At 37.8% G+C, this 17,094-nt stretch overlaps 1 protein-coding gene across 1 annotated transcript in view; it reads left to right on the top strand.

Annotated features, from left to right (window-relative positions):
* The window catches only part of TMPRSS12 (transmembrane serine protease 12), a 39,211-nt gene extending 23,913 nt beyond the window's left edge, over positions 1–15,298 (top strand). Inside the window, exons 4-5 of the mRNA XM_064285161.1 lie at positions 2,233–2,375; positions 14,880–15,298. Coding sequence (XP_064141231.1) covers positions 2,233–2,375; positions 14,880–15,131 — 395 coding nt within the window. The 3' untranslated portion in view covers positions 15,132–15,298. The remainder of the gene's footprint in view (positions 1–2,232; positions 2,376–14,879) is intronic.
* The last annotated feature ends 1,796 nt before the right edge of the window (positions 15,299–17,094 follow it).

Below are 17,094 nucleotides of genomic sequence, written 5' to 3'. Positions count from 1 at the left end.
CTTCCCTGCATGCAATGTTTCTGCCAAAAGTACCATCCATGGACTTACAGAATGCCTTATCCACCATCATGGTATCCCACACAGCATTGCCTGAGATCAAGGGACTTGTTTCACAGTAAATGAAGTGTAGCAGTGGGCCCATGCTCATGAAATTCACTGGTCTTACCGTGTTCCCCGTCATCCTGAAGCAGCTGCGTTGATAGAACGTGGAATACCCTTCTAAAGACACAATTACGGTGCCAGCTAGCTGGCAATACTTTGCATGGTTGGGGCAGTGTTCTCCAGATGACTGTATATGCTCTAAACTAGCATCCAGTATATGGCACTGTTTCTCTCTTAGCCATGATTCATGGGTCCAGGAATCAAGGTGTAGAAATGGGAGTGGCACTGTTCACTACTCACAAAATTTTTGTATCCTGTCCCCGAGACTCTATACTCTACGGGTCTAGAGGTCTTAGTTCCAAAGGGAGGAAAGCTCCTCCCAGAAGACAACACTGATTCCACTGAACTGAAGTTAAGAATGCCACCTGACCACTTTGGGCTCCTCATGCCTCCAGATCAAAGAAGGGAGTTACCATATTCATTGGTATGATTGATCCTGATTATCCATGTTTTGTTATACATGTATGTGTGTGTGTGTATATATATATACACATATATGTGTATACATATATATATAGCAAATTTTTTTCCCTCCCTTATCCCATTACTTATTGAAAAATATAAAAATAAAAAAAGATGTAAATGGAGCTAGCGTGTTTTTGGTTGTTCACCTGTTAGTTTTGCTGGATATCAATTATATGTTTGTAGTTATTTTCTGTTAGCACTTTGAAGATGGCTGGGTTTTAGTTATTTTCTGTTAGCACTTTGAAGGTGGTATTTCATTGTCTATTTACTTGACTTTCATTATTGCTGTTGAGAAGTTTTCTGAAAGTCAATCCGTAGTTTCTTATAAGGATTTTTCTTTTCTCTCTGGCTGTATTTCAGATCTTTTTTGGTTGTTTTTGTTCCACAACTTCACTACAGCATATGAAAAGGGATTACATGTTGTCTATCAGTCAAGAATAAGAGTGAACAAAAACTGAGTTTACTTACAAATGGTTTGCACCAAAAGAAATAAAAGATATATCCGATGGAAAATGATGCCAGAAGGGAGGTGTTATGATTAAATTGTATCCCCCCAAAATATGTGTTGTAAATCCTAATCCCTATACTTTCAGATATAATCCCATTTGGGACTAGGGTTTTCCTTGTTGTGTTAATGAGGCCATATCAGCGTAGGGTGTGTTTTAAGCCAATCACTTTTGACATATAAAAAGAGCAGATTAGACAGTAGAAACAAGCCCAAATATATCCATACAGCCAAACAGTGTGTGCCTAGAGTGAAAAAGTTTCTTCTGTGGCAGCTCCTGTAAAAGAAATGCTGGGGAATTATTCAGATTGGCTAGCTTTATGGAAAATATGTTGGTCTGCAGCCCAATCAGCATCACTAGGAGAGTGGAATTCTATGAAGGGAATTATCAGGTCATCTGCCAACCTGAAGCCAAGGGAACAATGTCTATTACTAGAGAAGCTGGGAAGGATGCATGGCACACAAAACAGTCATCTGCCACATGTGATAACTGCAGCTCTGAGACAGGCTGATGGAATCAGATGTTGCTGTTATAGTGGCTTTTCTGTGGATTAATTTTACAATAATCTGTCCATTAATGGTTCCTTTTGAGGTGGTGGTCTCTCGTTTCCTCTCTGTGGCAAAAAAAAAAAAGCACTTTATGTTCAGAAATTAGCAGAGAAATCAGAGGAGTATGTTAATTTAGAAAATTTTTTGTTTTCATGTTCACCATCCTTCATGTCTTAATATCATTAGCAAATTTAGTAAAATTTTTCAAATTTACAACATAAGATCAATCTCAGCATTTACATCTTTAACCTTTCACAATGTTTATATAGCTTTATTTTGTGAGACCCTTAATAAAATTTTTTTTTTAAATAAATACGTGAAAGCAAAGATAAGAAAAACACCTGAAATTCCTACTACGTAGAGATGACTATCATTAACATTTTGATGAACATTCTTCTGGAATTTTCCTAAGTATACGTGCATACATATATGGATACAATTTTACGTAATTGCTGAGTCAGTCACTCTGGAAGAAAACCTATCAAATACCAAAAATCACTGTCAAAATGCCAAATCTCCAAAATAACTTATTGGTATTTTTTTCTTGATAGGTAATGGTACAGATACCTTACAGGACGCAGAAGTGCATTATATTTCTCGAAGCATTTGTAATTCTGAGATGAGCTATGGGGGAATAATTCCTAACACTTCATTTTGTGCAGGTGATGAAGATGGAATCTTTGATACTTGCAGGGTAAGACCAAATAATTTTCCTTAAAAATATTTTCTAAGGCCGGGGGGTACTTGAGCAAAGCTTTTAATCACTTTTTTTTTTTTCAATTCTTATTGTGCTTTAAGTGAAAGTTTACAAATCAAGTCAGTCTCTCATACAAAAATTTATATACGCTTTGCTTTGTACTCCTAGCAGCTCTTCCCCTAATAAGACAACATACTCCTTCTCTCCACCCCCTATTTCTGTGTCCATTCAGCCAGCTTCCGTCTCCCTCTGCCTTCTCATCTCCCCTCGAGACAGGAGCTGCCCACATACTCTCATGTGTCTACTTGATCCAAGAAACTCACTCTTCACCAGTATCATTTTCTGTCCTAAAGTCCAGTCCAATTCCTGTCCGAAGAGTTGGCTTTGGGAATGGTTCCTGTCTTGGGCTAACAGAAGGTCTGGGGACCACGACCTCTGTGGTCCTTCTAGTCAGTCAGACCATTAAGTCTGGTCTTTTTTATGAGAATTTGAGGTCTGCATCCCATTGTTCTCCTGCTCCCTCAGGGGTTCTTTGTTGTGTTCCCTGTCATGGCAGTGATCGGTTGTAGCCAGGCACCATCTAGTTCTTCTGGTCTCAGGCTGATGTAGTCTCTGTTTATGTGGCCCATTCTGTCTTTTGGGCTCAGAATTACCTTGTGTCTTTGGTATTCTTCATTCTCCGTTGCTCGAGGTGGGTTGACACCAACTGATGTATCTTAGATGGCCGTTTGATAGTGTTTAAGACCCCAGATGCCACTCTCCAAAGTGGGATGCAGAATGTTTTCTTAACAGATTTTGTTACGCCAGTTGACCTAGATGTCCCCTGAAACCATGGTCCCCAAAGCCCTGTCCCTGCTATGCTGGCCTTTGAAGTGTTCAGTTTATTCAGGAAACTTCTTTGCTTTTGGTTTAGTCCAGTTGTGCTGACCTCTCCTGTATTGTGTGTTGTCTTTCCCTTCACCTAAAATAGTTCTTGTCTACTATCCAATTAGTGAATGCCCCTCTCCCTCCCTCCCTCCCCACTCTCATAACCATCAAATAATATTTTCTTCTCTATTTAAACTATTTCTTGAGTTCTTATAATAGTGGTCTCATACAATATTTGTCCTTTTGCAACTGACTAATTTCCTTCAGCATAATCCTTCCAGATTCCTCCTTTTAATTACTTTTTGATAGACTTTTATAAATCCAAAAATGCTAAATTCTTTTTTCTTACCTTTAATCCTTTTTATTCTTTTTCTTCTAAAAATGCAAATCCTCTTGCTTTCTGATTCCTTGATGTCTACAGTCAGGGTCAACCTTAGGCAAAATTTGCCTTCAACCTTTATCTCTCTCTCCTTTTTTTTTTTTTTTGAATATTGTATGTGTTTTAGGTGAATGTTTACCCAGCAACTTAAATTCCCATTCAGCAATTCATATACATATTATTCCGTGACATTGGTTATAATCCCCGTAATGTGTCAGCATTCTCACCATTTCTACCCTGCCTGTCCTGTAGGGTCGCTATGAGTTGGAATCGACTCGATGGCAGTGGGTTTTTTTGTCCTGTTTCTATCCATCCAGTTTCCCTCCCCTTCCTTTCCTTCTCATCTTTGCTTTTGCATAGATGTTGACCATTTGGCCTCATATAGTTGATTGTTTAAAAGAACACGTTCCTCATGAGTGTTATTGTTTATAGGCCAATCTATTATTTGGCTGAAAGGTCACCTCCCGGAGTGGCTTCAGTTCCATGTTAAAAAGGGTATCTTAGGGTAATAGTCTCGGGGATTCCTCTAGTCTCTATCAGTCTAGTAAGTCTAGTCTTTTTATGAACTTGAGTTTTGTTTTACATTTTTGTCCCATTCTATCAGGGACCCTGGTCAGAATGGTCGATAGCAGTAGCCAGGTACCATCTAGTTCTTCTGGTCTTAGGCTAGAAGAGGCTGTGGTTTGAGTGGGACTAGTACTATGGACTAATTTTTTCCTTGAGTCTTTGGTTTCCTTAACTCTCTTTTGCTCTAGATGGGAAGAGACCAATAGTTGTATCTTAGATGACCACTTGCAAGATTTTAAGACCCCAGACACTTTCAAGCTAGAACATTATCTTTTATGAACTCAGTTATGCCAATTGACCTAGTTGTCCCACAAGACTATAGTCCTGAGCCTTCAGTTCCAATCTCCCCACAACCCCATCAGCGTTTATCATTTCCTGTTTTTTGATCACTGCCATTTTTGCAGGGGCGAGGTGCTATCTTATTGTTGTTTTGATTTGCATCTCTTTAATGGCTAATGGGGAAAGCCTGGTGGTGTAGTGGTTAAGTGCTACAGCTGCTAAACAAAGGATCAGCAGTTTGAATCCACCAGGTGCTCCTTGGAAACTCTATGGGGTAGTTCTACTCTGTCCTGTAGGGTCGCTATGAGTCAGAATCGACTCGATGGCACTGGGTTTGGTTTTTTTTTTGTAATGGCTAATGGAGTCCTGGTGTTGCAGTGGTCAAAGCACTTGACTGCTAACTGAAAGGTCAGCGGTTTGAACCCAAAAGTTGCTCTGCAGGAGAAAGATGTGGCAGTCTGCTTCAGTAAAGATTTACAGCCTTGGGAATCCTATGGGGTAGTTCTACTGTGTCTTATAAGGTTGTTATGAGTTGGAATCAACTTGACAGCAGTGGGTTTAGTTTTAATGGCTAATGATCTCAAGCATCTCTTCATGTGTTTGTTATCCACCTGAATGTCCTCTTCGGTGAAGTGTCTGTTCATCTTCTTTGCCCGTTTTTTTCATTAAATTGTTTGTCTTTTTGTTGTTGAGTTGTTGAAGTTTTCTGTATATTTTAGAGATTAGACCCTTGTCAAATATATTGTTACCAAAATTTTTTCCCAGTCTGTAGATCTTCTTTTACTCTTTTGGTAAAGTCTTTTGAGGAACATTAGTATTTAATTTTTAGTGGGTCCCAGTTATCTAGTTTATCTTCTGTTGTTCATATAATTTTAATTGTGTTTGATAGTGTATTTATGCAAAAAATTAGAATGCCTAGCATTGTCCCTATGTTATCTTCCAGGAACTTTATAGTATTAGTTTTAATATTTAGGTCTTTGACCCATTATGAGTTATTTTGTGTGTGTGGTGTGAGGTATGGGTCCTGTTTCATTTTTCTGCAAATGGATGTCCAGTTTTGCCAGCACCATTTGTTAAAGAGACTGACTCTGCCCCACTGAATGGAGTTTGATCCTTTGTCAAAGATTAGCTGCCCGTAAATGGATGGATTTACTTCTGAGTTCTCAATTGTGTTCCATTGGTCTACAAGTCTGTTGTTGTACCAGTACCAGGCCATTCTGATTACCATGGCTGTAGAGTAAGTTCTGAGGTTGGAAAGTGTGAGGCCTCCTACTTTGTTGTTCTTCTTCAATATTGCTTTAGCTATTTGGAGCCTCTTTCCGTTCCATGGAGCTGTGGTGGCACAGTGGTTGAGAGCTATGGCTGCTAACCAAAAGGTTGGCAGTTTGAATCCACCAGCCACTCCTTGGAAACCCTACGGGGCAGTTCTACTCTTATCTTTTTGGGTCAACTATGACTTGTAATAGACTCAACGGCAATATTTTTTGGTTCCTTTCCATATAAAGTTGGAGATTAGTTTTCCATTTCATTAAAGAATGTTGTTGGGATTGTATTATATTTACAGATCACTTTGAGTAGTATTGACATTTTTACAATGTTAAGTCTTCTAATCCATGAGCATGGAATTTTTTAACTGTTTTGTAGTGTACTTTTTCCTATTTAGTAAGTTGGAAACACCTTGTCATTTCATAAAATATTGTTCTACAACATTTAAAATGACTGCATAGTAGTAGTTCATTGTGTGGATGCACTAAAACATATTTAACTAATCCTCCGTTATTGGACACATGCGCTCTAATCTTCCACCAAAATTAGCAGTTTTCTATTATTTAGTTAGTGATTTGCCATCCCCACTCCAAAAGATTATTTTTTTTTCTGTCTGTGAACCTTTTCTTGGGTTTTTATAATCGTGGTCTCATACAATAGTTGTCCTTTTCTGATTGACTTATTTCACTCAGCCTAACGCCCTCCAGATTCATCCATGTTGTGAGATGTTTCACAGATTCATAATTGTTCTTTATCATTGCATATTATTCCATTGTGTATATGTATCATAATTTGTTTATTCATTCATCTATTAATGGGCACTTAGGTAGTTTCCATCTTTTTGCTATTGTGAATAATGCTGCAATGAACATGTGTATGCATATGTCTATTCATGTTACGGCTCTTATTTCTCTAGGATGTATTCCAAGGAGTGGGATTGCTAGATTGTATGGTATTTCTATTTCTAGTTTTTTAAGGAGGCACCATATCATTTTCCATAGTGGTTGCATGATTTTACATTCCCACCAGCGGTACAATACTTCCAGTCTCCCCACAACCTCTCCAGTATTTGTTATTTTTCAGTTTTTTTGATTTGTGCTAGTAATGTTGGGTTGAGATGGTATCTCATTGTAGTTTTGATTTGCGTTTCTCTAATGGCTAATGATTGTGAGCATTTCCTCATGTATCTGTTAGCTGCCTGAATATCTTCTTTGGTGAAGTGTCTGTTCATATCCTTTGCCCATTTTTTAGTTCACTTATTTTGTCTTTTTGTTATTGAGGTGTTGGAATATTCTATAGATTTTAGAGATTAGACTCTGGTCAGATACATTGTAGCCAAAAAAATTTTCCCAGTCTATAGGTTCTCTTTCTACTCTTTTGGTGAAGTCTTTTGATGAGCGTAAGTGTTTAATTTTTAGGAGTTCCCGGTTATCTAGTTTATGCTCTGGTGTTTGTGAATTATTAGTTATGGTTCATATTGAATTTATGCTGTGTATTAGGACCCCTAGCATTATCCCTATTTTTTCTCCCATGATCTTTATCATTTTAGGTTTTATATTTAGGTCTTTGATCCATTTTGAGTTAGTTTTTGTGTATGGTGTTAGGTATGGGTCCTGTTTCCTTTTTTTACTGATGAACATCCAGTTTTGCCAACACCATTTGTTAAAAAGACCATCTTTTCCCTATTTAATAGACTTTGGCCCTTTTTCAAAGATCAGCTGACCATACTGGATGGATTTATGTATGGGTTCTCAATTCTGTTCCATTGGTCTATGTCTCTGTACCAGTACCAGGCTGTTTTGACTATCATGGCTATATAGTAGGTTCTGAGACCAGATAGGAGTTTGAGGCTTCCTACTTTGTTCCTTTTCTTCAATAATGCTTTGCTTATCCAGGGCCTCTTTCATTTCCATGTAAAGTTGGTGATTTGTTTTTCCATCTTGCTAAAGAATGCTGTTGGTATTTGGATCAGGATTGCATTATAGCTGTAACTCACATTGGATAGGATTGACATTTTTACAATTTTGAGTCTTCCTACCCAAGAGTATGGTATGTTTTTCCATTTATGTAGATCTCTTCTGGTTTCTTGAAATAGTGTTTTGTAATTTTCTTTGTACAGATCTTTTACATCCCTGGGTAGATTTATTCCAATGTATTTTACGTTTTTAGGGGCTATTTTAAATGGTATTATTTTTCTGATTTTCTTTTTGAAATTCTCTTTGTTGGTGTATGGGAGTCCAACTGATTTTTGTATGTTGATCTTGTATCTTGCTACTCTGCTGAATCTTTCTATTAGTTCCAGTAGTCTTCTTGTGGAATCTTTGGAGTTCTCTACATATACAATCGTATCATCTGTGAATACAGATAGTTTTACTTCTTCTTTTCCAACTTGGATGTCTTTTATTTCCTTTTCTTGCCTTATTGCTGTAGCTAGGACTTCCAGCACACTATTAAATAGGAGTTGTCTTAGCTATGTAGTGCTGCTATAACAGAAATACCACAAGTGGATGGCTTTAACAAAGAAGCTTATTTTCTCACAGTAAAGTAGGCTAAAAATCCAAATTCAGGGCGTCAACTCCAGAGGAAGACTTTCTCTCTCTGTTGGTCTTCTCATCAGTGTTCCCCCACACTAGGAGCTTTTTCACACAGGGACCCTGGGTCCAAAGGATGTGCTCTGCTCCCAGCACTGCTTCCTTGGTGGTATGAGGTCCCCCTGTCTCTCTACTTGCTTCTTACTTTTGTATCTTAAGAGATAGCCTCAAGACACAATCCAGTCTTGTAGATTTAGTCCTGCCTCGCTAACACAACTGCCATTAACATCATAGAGGCAGGATTTACAACATACGGGAAAATCACACAATACCAGGAATCATGGCCCAGCCAAATTCATACGTACATTTGGCCGGGGGGGGGACATAATTCCAGCCATGACATTCCACCCTTTGGCCCCCCAAAAATCACATCCTTGCAACATGCAAAATATATTCACCCCATCATAGAGCAAAAGTCTTAACTCTAAGTCCAAAATACAAAAATTCCTCATCATCTCTGAAATCTAGAATATAAGTTATTTGCATCCAAAGGTACAATGGCAGAACAGGCACAAGCTAGACATTTCCCATTACAAATGGGAGAAACTGGAGGAAAAGAAGGGATAATGGGCACCAAGCAAGTCAGCAGAACACATTACATTAGCCCTCAAAGCTTTGAAAATAATTCTCTGTTCTCTGAGACAATTTACACAATGGCCCTGCCCTCCAGACTCTAGGTATTGGCCATACTGTCCAGATTCTGAGTGGAGGCCCCTCGGCCCTGGGCTTCACCTTTGCCTTCCAGGTCCACTGGGACAGTAACTCTGCTTCCTTGGCTTTAGGTGCACCACTCTCCTCATCCATCCAAGTGGCAACTCCACCTTTAGAAACACCAGAGGCCATGGCTCCACCCTTTGAAACCCCTGAGGTCATGGCCATACCTTTTGAGACTGAGACAGCTTGGCTTCTTGTGTTTCTTGTCTCTTCAGCTTCTCCTTCCTGGTTTCCTGTCCTCTTGGCCCTTGGTCCTCCCACCCACATCTGCCCGGCTGGGGCAAGTGTTCCAAAGCTATGTAACCACTGACAAGTGCCTGGAGGCACCCCACTCCACCAGGAAGCCTTCTGCACACGGGCACTCAGCTGTCTTGCTCCATGGGTCAGCAAACCTAGCTCTACCCGGTAAGTGCCCAGAGGCACCCCATTCCACCAGGAAGCCTCCTGTGCACAGGCACTCAGCTCTCTTGCTCCATGAGTCAGCTCCAGCACCATCCTTCCCTGGTCTCCTGGTTCTGCTGCTGTTGCCACTTCTCTGCTGATGCAGGTTCTCTGCTGCTCTGGTCCTTTGCCGCTGTTGCAACTCTATCCATTAACAATTTCAAAACCACTTCCACATTTTAGGTATCTGCTAGAGCAGCACCCCATTCTCTCGGTACCAAATTCTGTTATAGCTATCTAGTGTTGCTATAACAGAAATACCTCAAGTGGATGGCTTTAACAAAGAGAAGTTTATTTTCTCACAGTAAAGTAGGCCAGAAGTCCAAATTCAGGGTGTCAGCTCCAGAGGCGGGCTTTCTCTCTGTCTTGGTCTTCTCATGGATGTTTCCCCACACTAGGAGCTTCTTCGCGCAGGGACCCTGGGTCCAAAGGATGCGCTGTGCTCCCAGCACTGCTTTCTTGGTGGTATGAGGTCACCCTGTATCTGTGCTTGCTTCTCTTTGTATCTCAAGAGACTGCCTCAAGACACAATCCAGTCTTGTAGGTTGAGTCCTGCGTCACTAACACAACTACCGCCCATCCTTCCTCATGAACATCATAGAGGCAGGATTTACAATATACAGAAAAATGACACAGTACTGGAAATCATGGCTCAGCCAAGTTTATACACACATTTTTGGGGGGACACAATTCAGTCCATGACAGTAGTGGAGATAAAGGGCACCCTTGTCTTGTTCTCATTATCAGGCGGAATGCTTCCAGCCTCTCTTCATTGAGAATGATGTTGACTATTGGTTTTATATAGATGTCTTTTATTACATTGAGGAATTCTTCTTCTATTCCTATTTTATTGAGAATTTTTATCAGGAATGGATGTTGGACTCTTATCAAATGCCCTTTCTGCATCAATTGAGATTATCATGTGATTCTTTTCTGTTTAAGTGGTGGGTTATGTTGATTGATTTTCTAATGTTGAATCATCCTTGCATACCTGGTATGAATCCCACTTGGTCGTGAATTTTTTTTTTTTTTTTAATATAATGCTGAATTCTATTGGGCAGAATTTTGTTGAGAATTTTTACATCTATATTCAGGAGAGATATTGGTCTGTAATTTTCTTTTTTTGTAGTATCTTTGCCTGGCTTTGGTATCAGGGTTAGAGCATGGAATGTTTTTCAATTTATGTCAGTCTCTTTTGGTTTCTTGCAGTGGTGTTTGATAGTTTTCTTTGTCTAAGTTTTTTATGCCCCTAGTTAGATTTATTCCTAGGTATTTTATCCTTTTGGGGACTATTGTAACTGGTACTATTTTCTTGATTTCCTTTTTTTGGAGTGCTTCTTTTAGTGTAGAGGAACTCAACTGATTTTCATATGTTGATCTTATACCCTGCCACTTTGCTGAACTCTTTTATTAGTTTCAGTAACTTTCTTGTGGAGTCTCTGGGATTTTCTACGTATAGTATCATGTCATCTGCAAATAGGGATAGTTTTACTTCTTCTTTATCAGTTTATATACCCTTTGTCCTAGTTATCTTATGTTGCTATAACAGAAATACGACAAGTGGGTGGCTTTAACAGAAATTTACTTTCTCACAGTTTAGGAGACTATAAGTCTGAATTCAGGGTGCCAGCTCTAGGGAAAGGCTTTCTCTCTCTGTCGGCTGGGAGGAAGGTCCTTGTCTCTTTGAGCTTCTGCTCCTGGGCGATCCTCCCCCATCTCTGCTTCTCTCTCTTGCCTGTTTAATCTCTTTTATATCTCAAAACAGAGTGACTCAAAATACACCCTAATCCTGCCTCACTATCATAATAAACATAACCCATTCACAAATGGGATTATAACTACATGAAGAGGTTAGGATTTACAACACATATTTTTGGTGGACACAATTCAGTCCACAACACCTTTTATTTCCCTTTCTTCCCTTGTTGCTCTGGCTAGGCCTTCCAGTACAATATTGAATAAGAGTGGTGATAATAGGTATCATGGATTGAATTGCATCCCCCAATATATCTGTCAACTTGGCTAGGTCATGATTCACTTGTATGATTGTATGATCGTCTGCCATTTTACCTTCTGATGTGATTTCCCCATGTGTTGTAAATCCTATCACTACAATGTAAGAAGATGGATTAGTGGCAGTAATATTGATGAGGTCTACAAGATTAGGAAGTGTCTTAATGCAATCTCTTTTGAGATATAAAAGAGAGAAGTGAGCAGAGAGACATGGGGACCTCATACCACCAAGAAAGTTGTGCCAGGAGCAAAGCGCATCCTTTGGACCTGAGGTTCCTGCACTGAGATGCTCCCAGACCAAGGCAAGACTGATGATAAGGACCTTCCTCCAGAGCCGACAGAGAGAGAAAGCCTTCCCCTGGAGCCGGCATCCTGAATTTGGATTTCTAGCCTACTGGACTGTGAGAGAATAAACTTCTCTTTGTTAAAGCCATCCACTTGTGATATAACTGTTACAGCTGTACTAGATGACTAAGACAGTGGGTATCCTTGTCTCATTCCTGTTAAGGGGAATGCTTTCAATCTCTCTCCACTGAGTGTAATGTTGGCTGTTGGTTTTACATAAACAAAAAAAACACAATGCCATGCCCTTAAATATATTGAGGAATTTCCCTTCTATTTCTATTTTGCTGAGAATTTTTTATCAGGAAAGGCTTTTGCACTTTATCAAACACCTTTCCTGCTTCAATTGAGATGGTCATGTGATTCTTTTCCTTTGCTTTATTTACATGGTGAATTAGGTTGGTTGATTTTCTAATGTTGAATTACCTTTGCATCCTTGGTATGAATCTCACCTGATCATGATGTATTATTATTTTTTTTTATATGCTGTTGTATTCTGTTGGCTAGAATTTTGTTGAGAATTTTTGCATCTATATCCATGAGGGATATTGGTCTGTAATTTTCTTTTTTTGTGGTATCTATGCCTGGCTTGGCGTAGTGGTTAAGTGCTACAGCTGCTAACCAAAAGGTCAGAAGTTCGAATCCACCAGGCACTCCTTGGAAACTCTGTGCAGCAGCTCTACTCTGCCCCATAGGGTCGCTGTGAGTCGGAATCAACTCGACAGCAATGAGTTTGGTTTGGTTTTGGTATGCCTGGCCTTGGTATCAGGGTTACGCTGGCTTCATAGAATGTATTAGGGAGTATTCCTTCCTTTTCTATGTACTCGAATAGTGTGAGTAGAATTGGTGTCAGGTCTTCTCTGAATGTTTCGTAGAATTCTCCAGTGAAGCCATTGGGCCAGGGCTTCTTTTTTTTTTTTAACAACTTTATTAGATATAATTCACTTAAAGCGTATGATTCAATGATTTTCAGGATATTCAGAATTGTGCAGCCATCACCACAATCTAATTTTAGAACATTTTCATCACCCTCACAAAAGAAACTCCATGCCTTTTGACAGTCATTCTCCATTCTCTTCCTACCCACCTCCAGCCTGAGGCAAAAACTAAACTCTACACAGTTGTCTATTCTGGACATTTCATATGAATGGAATAATTCAATCTATGATCTTTTGCAATGGACTTGTTTCACTTAGCATAATGTTTTCAAGTTTCACCCATATTGTAGCATGTATCAGTACTTCATTCCTTCTTATTGCCAAATAATGTTCCATTGTATGGCTATACCTCATTTTATTCATCCATTTATCAATTGATGAACATTTGGGTTGTTTCCATTTTTTGGCTAATATGAATAAAACTGCTATGAACATTTATGTACAAATATTTGTGTGCACACATATTTTCTTTCTCTTGGAAATTTCACTTAGGAGTGGAATTGCTGAGTCATGGTAAACTCTATGTTTAACATTTTGAAAAACTGCTACAGTGGCTGTACCATTTTACATTCCTACCAGCAATGGATAAGGGTTCTATTTTCTCCACAGCTTTGTCAACACTTTTTAGTGTCTCTCTTTTTTATTATAGTCATCCTTTTGGGCAGTGAAATGGCATCTCATTATGGTTTTAATTTGCATTTCCCTAAAAGCTAATGATGGTGAGCATCTTATTAGCCTTTTATATATCTTCTTTGGAGAAATGTCTGTTCAGATCCTTTTCCCATTTTTAAACTGAGTTATTTATCTTTTTATTATTGATTCATAAGCATACTTTCTATATTCTGGATATAAGTCCCTTATCAAATACAGTAACACCTGCCAAAGCTGGGACCTGTGTAAGGTAGAAACCTATCAAAGAAGGAAAACTCAAATATTTTCCACTAAAACAAGAGATTGAAAAGTGGTAAGACTGTACCCTGTCAATGGTGGAAAACTTGTGAGACCCAGAAAAACAAGGCAATCCTCTCAAGTTCTGGCTCTCACAGATACCACGTATATGTTTTACAAATATTTTCTCCCACATTGTGAGTTGTCTTTTCACCTTCTTGATGATATCATCTATAGCAAAAAGTTTTTAATTTTTCTGAGGTCCAAGTTATCTATTTGTGTGTGTGTGCTTTTTGAATCTTTCTTTATTCTTCTTTTCTTCACTCCTTTCAAATCTACCAGCTCTTCGCTCTCAAGAAGTACACTATGCTCTGATCTTTTCCTACTCACTCCCATTTCTGCAATCCAGGTTTTATCTTTTCTGTGATTTTTTTCCTTAAAAATATTACTGAGTAAAATAATAAAGAATCCAATCTAATTGTATTCCTAGGCAGAACATCCTCATCATCAAAAAATAATTATTCAATGCTTGCCTTGGGTAGAGGGTTGAAAACACCTTAGAAACATGTCCATAACCTTTAGTCACTGAAACTGTTACCTGACTGTCCTTGTTTTGAGTGTATTAACAGTCCTCAGTGTTTGGGTGCATTTACAGTCTTGTATGAATTATGACAGGGACTTGTTTATTATTGTAACAAGAGGTCTAGCTCATTTATTCTTGTTATCCCGCAGCTAGCCAGTGTTAACACTTAGAAAGATGCCATCTCTTGCAAGATGCCAGCTTACTCCTCTCCTCTATCTAGCAAACCACACATGCATTCCTGAAAGAATCCTTCATACATCTTAAAGTTATGCCTTTCACACATTTACATACTTCCTAGATTATATTTCTCCTGAAAGTTTGTATTTAAAAATTCAACCAATTCGATTTATGGTATTCCAGTTCAAAGTATGCAGATGGGAAGTTTATCCACCAGATATATGATTCCTGCATGTACCAGGCCAGATTAAATACCTCCTGTTTGTGAAAAAAATTTTTTTTTTTTGTTTGTGTTGAAATATTAAATTCAAAATGTATAGATCTTTATAACTTGGAAGTATATTGCAAATGTATATTTCTATAAATATATGTTTAATGTAATTAATTTATTCCAGCTTTACTGTTACTTAAAGAATACCAGAAGTAACTAACACTATTTTGGGACTTTTTTGATAGGGTGATAGTGGTGGACCGTTAATGTGCTACTTACCAGAGCATAAACGATTTTTTGTAATGGGAATTACCAGTTACGGACATGGCTGTGGTCGAAAAAATTTTCCTGGTGTCTATAGTGGGCCATCCTTCCACAAACAGTGGCTGACACAACACCTCTACCAGAAACATGCTAAAAACATATCTAATATAAATATTCCACTTGGACAGGTCCTCATAGCCTTAGGTTCTGCCGTCTTACTAGCAACTACATAAAGAAATTCTGAAGACTTTAGTAACTTTGTTTTGCATCGTGTCCCTTTCCACCATATTCTACATAATGAAAATAACTTCTTTTAGCAATTAATTGCCCATTTCAGAGTTCTTATATGGGCATTTTTTAAAAAATAAAAGGATTGTGACATTAGATATGTGATTGTAAATTTGACACTGAATCACATGCTACCTTAATGTATCTTGTTTTACTTTATAATCATAATTTTGTATTTAGAATACTTTTATAACATTTGTATACAATATTCAATTAAATATTTATTTTATGTGTATAAATGCCAAATAATAAAGAGTTTATAATTAAAACGAAAGCTTTTCTTTTGTTAAATTAATCAAAACTATTTCAAAAACTTTATGCTAAGTCAGTTGCAAAAGCACAATTTATTCAAAAACACTTGGTATGATTTATCATTCTCTGGAATTATCTTGTTTCCAATCTCAAAGGATATTTGGAGAAATAAGTATTTGCATATTTTTTAAACTCTAATCAAAGCAACTTATTTAATACATCAATACTTTATTTCCTATACCAAAAGAGAAGAACTGTGGTGCACACACTCAAAATAATTTATTTTTTGTTTGTTGTTGTTGGTTGCCATTGAGTTGGCTCTGACTCACGGTGACCTTATGTGTAACAGAATGAAATGTTGCCCCGTCTTTCCCCATCTTCATGATTGTTGGTATGTCTGAGTCCATTGTAGGGGCTCTTGTGTCAACCCATCTCTTTCAGGATTTCCCTTGTTTTTGCTGACCCTCTACTTTGCCAAATATGACGTCCTTTTCATACAATTTCTTTCATGATGATGTGTCCAAAATGAGTGAGCCAAAGTCTTGCTATCATCGCTTCTAAGGAACATTCTGGTTGTATTTCTTCTAAGCCTGATTTGTTTATTCTTCTGGCAATCCATGATATGTTCAATATTCTTTGCCAAACCATGATTTGAATGCAGTTTTTTATTGAGAAATATATAATATGACTTTTTTTTGTAGCATTACAACCTACTTTCTAAACCTTATTTTCCTGAGGCCCATGCTAAAAGTTTTTTTATCCACTTTATTAAGGTATAATTTACATACAATAAAATGTACACATTTTAAGCGTACAATTTGGTGAGTTCTGACAAATGTATATATCCATGTAACCATCCTCATAAGATATAGAACATTTCCATCATCTCCAAAACTTCCCTTGTGCCCCTTCCCAGTAAATCCCACCTTGACCCCAGGCAACCACCGATCCACTTTCTACTATGGTCGATTATGTTTGTCCTTCCTAGAGTTTTATATAAATGTAGTTATATAGTATGTAGTCTTTTGAGTTTGGCTTCATTAACTTAATATGTTTCTGAGATTCTTCCATGTTGTTTCATTTATCAGTAGTTCATTCCTTTCTATTATTGAGTAGTAGTCAATCATATGACTGTAACACAATTTGTTTATCCATTTACTCATTGATGGACATTAGGATTGTTTCTAATTTGGGACTGTCATAAATAAATCTTCTGTGAACATGCATATACATTGTATGGACATATTTTTCCCCTTCTCTTGGATAAATACCCAGGAGTGGAATTGCCTAGGGTTACATGTCAAGTGTATGTTTAACTTTATTAGAAACAGCCTATTTTCCAAAGTTGTACATTTTACATTCTCTCCAGCAGTATATGAGAGTTCCAATTGTTCTATATCAGTGCTAATGTTTGGTATTGTATTGCTGTACTTCTAGATGTTAGTCATTCAATTAGGTGTGTGGTGGCATTTATTTGTGGTTTTAACATGCATTTCCCTAATGACTGATGACAATGAGCATCTTTCCATGCTATTTCTAGCCAGTCATATGTCTTTTGTTAAATATCTGTTCAGATTTTTTGTCCACTTTTTTTTTTATATTTGGTTATTTGTCTTCTTACTATTGAGTTTTAAGAGTTCTTTGTATATATATTTT

The sequence above is a fragment of the Loxodonta africana genome, chromosome 4, assembly GCF_030014295.1.
Source record: "Loxodonta africana isolate mLoxAfr1 chromosome 4, mLoxAfr1.hap2, whole genome shotgun sequence".
NCBI lineage: Eukaryota > Metazoa > Chordata > Mammalia > Proboscidea > Elephantidae > Loxodonta > Loxodonta africana.
This window is presented reverse-complemented; position numbering and strand designations above follow the sequence as displayed.